This window comes from Otolemur garnettii, unplaced genomic scaffold, assembly GCF_000181295.1.
Source record: "Otolemur garnettii isolate 467f Iridium unplaced genomic scaffold, OtoGar3 scaffold00007, whole genome shotgun sequence".
NCBI classification, from domain to species: Eukaryota; Metazoa; Chordata; class Mammalia; order Primates; family Galagidae; genus Otolemur; species Otolemur garnettii.
The window spans coordinates 15,263,121-15,274,107 of NW_003852402.1; the positions used below are offsets into that span (position 1 = coordinate 15,263,121).

General features: G+C 40.9%; 1 protein-coding gene across 3 annotated transcripts in view; it reads right to left on the minus strand.

The window, feature by feature from the left end:
• The window catches only part of RFX4 (regulatory factor X4), a 163,925-nt gene that overhangs the window by 56,555 nt on the left and 96,383 nt on the right, over positions 1-10,987 (minus strand). For all 3 annotated transcript variants that reach the window (XM_003783278.2, XM_003783279.1, XM_012801248.1), the window contains 3 exons: positions 10,082-10,295; positions 8,575-8,652; positions 3,671-3,834 (listed from right to left, as the gene is read on the minus strand). In XM_003783278.2, the coding sequence (XP_003783326.1) occupies positions 3,671-3,834; positions 8,575-8,652; positions 10,082-10,295 (456 nt within the window). The remainder of the gene's footprint in view (positions 1-3,670; positions 3,835-8,574; positions 8,653-10,081; positions 10,296-10,987) is intronic.

Sequence of the window (10,987 nt, forward strand, 5' to 3'; positions counted from 1 at the left end):
ATCTTTCAAAATGGAGAAACACTTTTTCAAACAAACTGAAACAATTCATTACCACTAGACCAGCAATATGAGAAATGTTAAAGAGAATTTTACAGGCAGAGGAAAGTGATATTACACAGAAAGTCAGATTTACACAAAGAAATGAAGATCAAGGATCATTAAAATGAAGGTAGATATAAAAGACTGTTTTCTATATATTTAATCATTTTGAAAGATAATTGTCTAAAGCAAAAATAGCTACAATATTTTGTGAGTTTATAGCACATATAACAACAAAATGTGTGACAATAGCACAAACTGAGAGTATACTGTGGTAAGATTCTTACACTATGTGTGAAGCAGTATATTATTTGAAGGTCTGATATAATTAAAGACATATAAGCCCAAAGCAACTACTAATTTTTTTTTAAAAGAGGTATTAAAAAAAAAAAGCCAATTGTTAAGCTAAATGGAATGATAAAAAATAATTATCTCAAAACCAGGCACAATGAAAGGAAAAAAGGTAGCAATATAGAAGATTTTAATCCAACCATACAATTAATTACATTAAAGATAAAGGTCCTGGAAACTAAAAAGGAAAATTGTCAGACTAAAAGACCTCATTCTGTTGGCTACAGGTAATCTACTTCAAACATTAAGACAGAGTATCAGGGTAGGGAAAAGATGCCATGCAAACACTAATTTAAAAAAAAAAAGAAACATTTGCTATAGCTATAATATTACAAGACAATGTAAACTTCTAAATAAGAGATGTTATTAGGGATTAAAAAAAAGACATCACATTATGAAAAGGAGTCAATTCACCAGAAGACATAACAATTCTAATTTGTATGTACTTAACAACAGAGTTTCAAAATAAGCTTCAAAAATACGTGAAGAGAAATGGTTAGAAATACACAAATTTGTAATTACAGTTAGAGAGGCCTACATTCCTCTACTGGTGATCAGTGGAATAAATAGAAAATCAGTAGGGACAAAGAAAATGTAAACAGCAGTGTTAATTAACTTGACCAAAATTGACATTTATAGAACACTTAACCTAATAATATCAAAATATATAGTCTTTTCAAGTTCACATGGAACTTTCACCAACATAAGCCATATTTTGGAGTGTAAAACAAGTCTCAACTAATTTTAAAAAATGGTTACTATACAGTGTGTGTAATTTGACCACAAGAGAATGAAAATAGAATGTATTAATAGAAAGATATCTTTAAAATTCCCAAATGTTTGCAAATTAGACAGTTTTCTTCTAAATAACTCATGGATTGAAAAGGAAGTTATAGGGGAAAGAAGAAAATATTTTAATTGAACTAAAGTGAAAATACAACATATCAAAATTTGTGAAATGCAGCTAAGCAGTAATTAGAAGAAAATTTATAACATTAAATGTTTTTATTAGAAGAGTAAAGATAGGGGGCGGCTCCTGTGGCTCAAAGGAGTAGGGTGCCAGCCCCATATACTGGAGGTGGCAGGTTCAAACCAAGCCCTGGCCAAAAAAAAAAAAAAAAAGAAGAGTAAAGATATATATAATTAATGATTGAAAGTTTCACTCAAACAAGACCACGCACAGTGGCTCATGCCTATAACCCTAGCACTTTTGGAGGCCAAGGTGGAAGGATCACCTAAGTTCAGGAATTCAAGACAAGACTGAGCAACACAGAAAGACCTTGTCTCTACAAAAAAAATAAAGAATTAGCTGGCATGGTGGTGGCACATGCCTGTAGTCCCAGCTACTTGGGAGGCTGAGGGAGAAGTATCACTTGAGCCCAGGAGTTTGAGGTTGTGGTAAACTACTCTAACCCAGGCAACAGAGTGAGACCCTGTCTAAAAAAAGAAAAGAAACTAAAGAGCAAAATAAACCCAAAGAAAGCACAAAAAAGGAAACAAGATAAAAACATAAATTGATAAAGTTGAAAACAGAAAAACAGTAAGAAACCAGATACTTTACTTAGACAGGTGGTCTCCAGTATCACAGAAACAGAAAAACAAATACCACATATGCTCACTTTTAAATTAAGAGCTTAATGATCAACACACGAGTGTGTAAATATGGTAGTAAAATGCAATGGAAATCAAACAGGTTAGAGGGAGTTGAGGATGAGTAAATTCATGCTTAATGGATACAATCCACTCTACCTGTGGATGGATACAATTATAACCTTGACTCAAACTACACCAAAATAATGCATGTAACCAAAATTGTTGTATGTCCATAACATTCCAAAATAAAATAAATTAAAAAAAAAACCCAGAGAAATCAAGAAACCAAAAACTGTTTTTTTTTAAGAACCTCAATAACATTGATAAATTTCTAGGCATACTGACCAAGAAAAAGGAAAAGAAGACATGAATTACCCACATCAGGAATGAGAAAGGGGCATCATTACAGATCCTACATATATTGAAAGGACAATAAGAAAATATTATGAATTTAAAAAATTTAAGACCAAGTGCAGTGGCTCACACCTGTAATCCCCTGTAATCCTAGCACTCTGGGAGGCCCAGGCAGGTGGATTGCTTGAGCCCAGAGTTTAAGACCAGCCTGAGCAAGAATGAGACCCCATGTCTAGTAAAAACAGAAAAACTAGCCAGGCACTGTGACAGGTGCCTGTAGTTCCAGCTACTTGTGAGGCTGAGGCAAGAGAATCGTTTAAGCTCAGGAGTTTGAGGTTGCTGTGAGCTATGATGATGCCCTGGCACTCTACCCAGGGCAATAGAGTAAGACTGTCTCAAAAAATGTAATAAGATAAAATAAATAAATAAAATGTAAATACAATCTATAAAACTTAAAAAATTAGATGAAATTCCTTATAGAGTGATATGAATCCTTCCTGTAACAGTTCCCAGAAGAGAGAGATGCCACTGAAGGTGGGAGAGTTTTTTTTTATAGGGGACAAGTTACAAAGGGAAAATGCTGCAACCTGAGGCTTGAAGCAGTGGGCTTTCTCCTACTCTGTGCCCAAAGGACAACCTGGAAATAGAAAGTCTGCCAGGAAGGAAGCAGAACCCTAGGACCTGAGCCCCAGGCAGCTTCAGAGAGAGGAAGCCATAGAATCAATCTCCTGACTTTACTCTCCTCCGTCCCTCCCTGAGAGGAGCCCTGTGAGGTGACCCATGCTGCCACATACCCCACCCTTTGCCCCACTGGGCAGAGGGCAGCATGGAGTGTGGGAGGGAGCATCTGGAGGGGTGTGAAAACTATCCAAGATAAACTCTAAGATTAAGTTGTTTTCTTTTAGAGCAAGGCACAGAACAGTTTATATAGTATATTATTGTTCCAGAAAGAAAGAGAAAAAGAGCATGTTGTATTCATTGATTAGGTGTGCATAGCAAATCTGGATGGACCCCCCCCCAAGAAAATTATTATATTTGATGCTCTGGTGAGAGGACTGGGGTAGGTGGGGAACAGGAGTGTTTGGGGGGGATACTTTTCACTATATACCAAATATGATACCTTCAGAATTCTGAACCACATGAATGGTTCAAGATATTAAAATCTTATTTATATTCAAAAATGTAAATAAACTTTAATATTTGAAAGTCCAATATTGACCATCTTTACAAGGCAGGCCCCTGGACAGTGCATGATTATAATCAATGAAAGAGAAGCATGAACAGTCCATGGTGGGGACCAGCCATGAGGGGAGATAAGAACAAGTGTGCCCACCTGTCAGGTAAAGCCTGCAGCACGGTGGGCATCAGCACTCCGGAGATAGCTTTGTAGAGGATGGAGTCACACACGCCAACGATGTTCACCACCGTGGAGGAGCCCAGCACGGGCAGCATGTGGGGTGGCATTCCTTGCCAAAAGTGCAGAAGAAAACTTTGAACCTGTATTGACCCACAGAGAGAAGAACCATGAAGTTACACAGGGCAGAGCCTTGGGACTCCACCAAGGCTGACCCAGGCTACGGTGCTGTCTACTTCCCCTGCAGCCATCCCAGCCTGGCATGCTATAGGAGGCCCTGGAGTTCCTCCTGCCCTGAGTCTTCTGCCTGCCCATGTGCAGCACACCCAGTGCTGGAGCTGCACCCCAGCCACCTGGGGCCTCCTTGTCCAGAAGAGAAGCAGCACGTTAACCCATACATGAATCCATCAGCCCTGGCAATGCTTACTGTGGTCTGGGACGCGTTTAAAGAAGGGCAAGTGGGCCATTGTTTGTGAAAAGTTTGGAGCATTAGTACTCATTATCCTTTGAGCCCACTGATATTTCAGGGGCCCCTGGGTGTTCTGGGAAGGAAGGGAGTTGCAGATAAAAGGAGTGTGGCTGAAGGGAGCCGTTCAAGTGCCATGCACAAAATTCCCCTGGTTCAAATTTTTGTGCCTAAACCTGGGTAAAATAAATGGGCCTTTTCATACCCAAATTCTTCTATTTCCCAAAGATCCTTGGCCAGTTGGTGCTATCTGGGCAGTAAGCTATATAGGCACATGGAGTGTGTAACTTTTTCTTTTTATCCCCATACCACAAGCACAGAACAGAACAGAGTAGGTGCTCAAAAGTACAATTATCATCTTACCAGGAAGAGACCAGGAAATTGAGCCATGTTGCTATGGAATGGACAGCAGGGTGAATGTGCAAAGATACCCCTGTACCTTCTAGTGTGTGTGTAAGTAGGAGGTGGAGGAGAGAGCAGAATAGGGGGTGGAGGGTGGGAAAATATAAGGGATGTGGAAGGAAACAGTAGAGGTCCATTAAGTTGGTATATAATGGCATTCATGCTATCTGGACTTCAGCGCATCTTCAGTTGAGGAGCAGCCTGTCTCGAAGTTGGGGAAGACATAATGCTGAATTCTTATAAACTACAACAGGCTTGACTTGGATCCTGGACTATGCATCTTTCTTTCCCCCACAGAGGAGCCCTATGTACCATCACTCACATCCCTGGTTCCCCAAGTCAGTCCTAATACAACATGGGAGATAATATAGCCCTTCTGGTCTAATAGTTTGGAGCTGGCATTATTACCACCGTGGGCTTTCATATTGAGTGCCTACTATATGCTAGGTACTTTGCAAAGGTACTCTCATTTAATAGTCATACTAGTACTACAGCTGAGAATCACTGTTCTCGTTTGCAGAGACATTCATTTCCCAAAGCCAGACAGTCAATTGGGGAATGGATGAGAGAGAGCCTGTGTGCCTCAGCCCCTCCACAGTCTTGTGGCTGGTTTATTCTTCACATGATAATTGGGCTTCTTCCAATGGGGATAAAAGTAGTATTTACTGCATAGGTTTTGGTAGATTCCTAAAAAGTACGTGTTATAGGTTAGCTGCTATTACTATTTCTTACTTTCTCATCCTTAGTACAGTGCCATGGCACGTATCTCATAGGAACCTCAGACTCCTGGGCTCAATCTATTCTCTTGTTTCAGCCTCTCAAGTAGCTGGGACTACAGGTGCCCAGTACAATGCATGGCTATCTTTAGAGAGAGAGTCTTGCTCTTGCTCAGGTTGATCTTGAACCCATGAGCTCAATCTACCCACTTCAGCCTCCCCTAGTGCTAGGATTACAGGCATGACCCACTGCACCTGGCTTATTATTATTATATCATGGAGGTTCTAGAATCACTAGGCTTAAGAAATTGGTACACTGCCCTAAGTGTTTGAGACACTCCTGGCTAAGTTTCTGAATGCCACCCAGCCAGGATCCTTGCAGCGGCTCTGCTCATCTGTCAAGGTGTCATTAAGACACCTGGTGGCTGACTATTGCCTTGGCCTGGGCCTGGAGATGGCTGCACCTCTTGGACAAAGTGCTTGCCCTCCAGAGGACTCCCCACTATGCCCTGATTCCAGCACATCCCTCACATCAGGTCCTGGGCTTTCCTGCCCATTCTTCCAACTCTGAGTAAGAAACTCTGCCCCGTAGATTCCTGAGTTGGTAGAATCTGAATTCATTTGCCTTACTCAGCTTTGCTTGCATGAGGCCCTACCCGCCTTTTATATGAGCAGTCAATTTCTAGCAAAGTCTGGAAGAGATCAGCTGTTGTGTAAGTTAAAACAAATCTGTGGAAAAATCAGTGTCTTTAGCAGGCAGCTGTCAGTTTAAAGGCTGTTCAAGCTGTGTGGGAACCCCGATCAGTTCTTAGTTTCCTATGAAGCTTTTTCATTATCCAGATTTGAACTCCCTTCTCACTTTCTGCATGTTAGGCCATTTAGTGTCCAATGGTACTGGTTCCTCCAGGTGAGAACCAGGTGAGAAAGGAAGGAGGGAGAAGAGTGGAAAGCTCAAGAGTGGCAACTCAGAAGTTAGCTGAAGAGGACTACCAAGTCAAGGTGTACCAGATGCATCCAGCATCCATTTACCAATGACTGGTCTCAGCTGAAAGAGAAAGCCATGCATCTTTCTTTTGGGCTTGGGTAGGATGAACCCATGTTCATCTCCAAAACAGCCACCAAATATTCCTGCCAGTGGAGCCGAAAGAAAGAACATTGGACTAAAAGTGTCAGGTGACTAAAGGATGTAGTTGCAACTTTGGCAACTTTGGATGCAGCTAGTCAACCAGCTAGTAACGTGGGGCAAGTCTCTCAACTTTTTGGTTGTGTCTGATAAGAGAAGAATTAGTATGACCTTTTACAGTCCACAAAGAGCTTTTACCAGGCTTTGTGTTATCTCCTCCTTCTAGTAATCCTGCAAATTAGACAGGTGGGAATGATATTTTTTACCTTCCTTTCTAAGATAAAGAACTGGCATGGAAGGCAGAAGCAGCTCTTGAACCCAAGTCTGGCACTCTTCCCAGGGGGGCACCTGGCCCTCATTGAGTGTCTGGGTCTCTCACTATATATTCTATATCCTAGTTGCTGGCTTGCAGACCACTCCCTACCTCCAGACTGTGTCTTACTCATCTCTCCAGTGGCACCATTAGGAATTCAGTGTTGGAATTCAGCAAATGGAATTAAGTGAAATGAAATGATGAGTGAGTTCTGAGATAAATAAAGCTATACATGAACATAAGGGAGGACTGCCACTAGTTTTGTTGTTAGTCATCACAGCAGAGAGACACAACCATCCCTCCCGAAACCGAGTTTCTCTTCTACAGCAGTATATGTGAGCCGCTGCCCAGTGAGGGACCACACTCCCCAGCCACTGCTGCATCAGTGTGGGGCCATGATACCAGCTCTTGCCAATGGAATATGGATAAAAGTGATGTGTTCTCTTTCTGGGCTGACAAGGCTAATGAGGGATATACCTTCCTTGTAGCTTTATTGCCCCACTATCAGCTGAACAAAGAGGCCTCCAAGGCTCTAGGGAAGAGTATTGCCATAGTGTGGAAGGAGCCTAGGTTCCCAAACCATCCCCAGCAACCAGCCTTCCAACCAAGAACAACCACGTTAGATTGAGACATGACTGAGAAAGAAACTTTAAAGTGTGTTAAGATTTGGAGATTTGTTACAGCGGAGAGTCTCCTCTAGTCACGAATCACTATTTGCCCTGATCTCAGTGATCTTTCAAATGTAAGATATTCCCACAGTTCGAGAGGGGAAAAAAAAATCCACCGAAGTTCTTGCTCAAGTAATTTGGGAGACTTTATAGGATATTTTAGAAATCTAGAGGATAAAAGTCGGCAGAAGGAAGAATAGTACTTCTTCACCAGCACATTGCTGTCCCTTCTGGAGCTGTGTCTAAGAGCCAAGGGCAGTGTAAATGCTCAGTAAACATGGCTGATGTAAGATACAGTGGAGGGAAGGCAGAAGAAAATGGGAGAACATTTTGTACCACCCCTCATTTTTATACCCTTGCACCTTCAACAGTACCACCACCCCCAACACATACAAAAGGAATCTCCAAGATCTTTTCCACAAATAACTATTGGAATTTTATAGCCCTTTTAGAGGCTACATTATCTTTTGTCAAAAAATAATGGTTATATAACTGTATTATTGGTTATTGTGCTTCAATCCTTTCTCATTTTCTACTCTCCCTTCCTTACCTGCAAATAAAAATGAAATGGACTTCTTACATTGTTTGGATTTAAATATGGCCCTGCTGGTGGGATTTGATGGAAATATGGACCAGACCTTGAGAATAAAGGATAGCCAACTCCAAATACAACCAAGTGGATGAGTCTCAGGGAAAGATTAAATCCAAAATATAAAAAGTTTTGGCTTGGCGCCCCTAGCACAGTGGTTATGGTGCCAGCCACATACATCTAGGGTGGTGGGTTAGAACCTGGCCTGGGCCAGCTAAACAACAATGACAACTGTAATAAAAAATAGCCAGGCATTTTAAATTAAAAAAATATGTATATATAAAATTTTTCTTTAGTTTCTCTGAATCTATGATTCTAGGTATAAGGATATGCTGGTAAAATGGTGTTCACAGTGCGCAGATAGGGCAGGAGGTGGTTCCCCAGTTAAGTCAAGGAAGAGGCCATGGCAGCTGCTGCACACATTTAAGATGCGTAGAATGGGATGATAATCATACCTGCTGCATGGGATCCCTGTAAGGATTAAGGGAGCTACCAGGTGTCAAGGGTACGAAGGGGCTATGCACTTAGCAGCAGCTCATGAAATAGGAGCTAGTGTCAATTACATTTTAATGCATGGCAGTCACAGCTCAGCCCTTGTTGACCTACCTCATCAAAGTTGGCTCTTATTACAGTGTCCAGTATTCTCTGACAGTGGGTTCTGTACATCATAATAAAGGTAGAGACCTGTAGGGGCGGGTGGAGAAGCAACAACAAGGCATAGGTTAATATACAATGCTGCTGCCTTTGGAATTTCAGTTTTTTGGGTCTTTTATTCCCTGGCTTGGGTTGAGGGGCTAATTCACCTAACACTTGTTCTCTGACACTCAGCTCCCTTCTCTGTGCTCATATAGCACCTGAGTGTTTCTCTGTCACAGCACTCACCCCATGATACAAAAAGTGGTGGTTTTTCTCTCCACCTCCATTCCTCTCCTCACCTCCACCCGAGACTGTGGGCTTAGGAAAATGAAAATGGCATATTATTCATGCTTCTGTAGCCAGTACCTAGCACAGTGCCTGGCATGTAGCATTTAGTAGGATGTACTGAACTAAGGTCTCATTGGCTAGGATACTGAAAAGTTTAAAAAGTTAAAATCTGACATGTATTTATAAGAAGTGCTTCTGCCAAAATCCTCATAAGACATTTGGAAATGTCAAAGAAAAGAAAGCAAAGAAAATTTCATCTCCACCCTCCATTTAGCCAAAAAAACCTTTTATTCATTTATTAAAGAATTTTTAAACCATGGTGCAAGAAGTTTGTTTTTGTGTTTATTGACCAAAGCAAATTTGAGGACAAATGTTTATCTGCTTCTTAGATTTAAAGCATCCTTTACAGAAGCAAGTTCATCTGCTTCATTTCAGAGCACAGACATGCTTCTTACATAAACTAGAGTTTGCTTACACAAGTGTCCATCTCCTTGCTTGACTATAACCTTCCTGAAAGCAGGATTCATGTCTCCTTCTCCACTGCATCCACGCCCCTAGTGTAAACTAGGAGACTAAGTGGACACTTGATACACGTTAGAGCTTGGGCTGCATCAAGATCGATGCAATTAAAGATTCATCTTTGTCTTTTCAGTAACTTGCTCCAAATACTCTATGATCAAAATCATCTGATTCACTACATCTATAAAATCTTCTTTGTCTATGGTACTATGATTTCAACAAGTCCCCTGCAGCACACAGGCAAACAGACTTATCTTGTGAAAGGCAATTCAGACAGAACTAGTTTTTTCCTTGTGAAATGAGACAGTGTAACATCATAGGACAAGTATGTAGGTAAGTAGCTAGATGGAAAGATAGACAGGGATAGATGAGAAAGAGATAAACTTTTAAATTTTAGTATAGTTTTGGACTTACAGAAACATTATAAAGATAACACAGGGAGCTTCCATATACCTCATATCCAGTTACCCCTACTGTTAACATCTTACTTTACTATGGTATATTTGTCACAACTGATAAACCAATACTGATACATTATTATTAATTATAGTTCATACTTTATTTAGATTTCTATCTTTCATTTTTAAACTCAGTGTTTCTCAGAGAGAGAGAGAGTATGAGGTAGAGAGGGAAACCACCCACCCCAAGCAATCACTTCAGGTGTGGTTACCTTCTCCTCAGGCAGACTGGCTGGCAGATTTAGATCTTTGACATTGGGAAACTCTGGCAGCAATGTTCCAAGTTTGGACCGGGGTGAATATGCCACTGTCTGCTTGCTCACTTCTTTCTTGCCTGTCTCGCTCACCCAGGCAGCTCCTTTCTTGGAATACATCACATCGTAATACTGGGAACTCTCTTTCACGGCAATGCCATAGTAATGGTACCTGGGCCACAGAGAGAGGGAGAGAGAGACCCACATGCACCATTATTAAGTGGGGTTTCCTGAGTAAGGGGGAGATGTTGCCCAAGGCCAAGGATGGCTGGGCCCATCCTACCTGGAGCCAGAAGAGTTAACTTTCCTGTAAGGCTTGATACCTCTGAAGTCTAGAATTAAAGCAAAGTTCTATGATGCCAGCCATCAGTCAGGCAGGTAAAAATAACTAAAATTGCCTCCTACAGAAAATGTTAAGTCAAATACTTCACAAAGTTGAGAGAAGATGAAAAATTTTCCATTTGTACTTGATTTCATGTCTAGCCAAATGATCCCATGGGCACAGCACACTCCCTCCTGCTGGGACCCAAGCAGAAGGATGTGTTTATGATTGCTAACTGCACCACTAACAAAAATTCATTTGGCCTATGTTTTTCTTAATCAATCAATAGTAGTCTCAAAGAACCATATTTTTAAAAAGATAAAATTAGCACTTCAGTTGACACTGATGTAAAACAAATCCCAGAACTTTTTATTAAAGCAAAATGGGGTTAATAATAGCAATGTTTTTAATTAAGACTAATGAGAGAACAGAGGCTGCATTTTGTTTGGATTTTAGCTGCAACCTATCGAGCACTTGCTACGTGCCAGGCAATTAAATGTAAATTTAATAAGTTATAAAATAGGCTCGGCGCCTATAGCTCA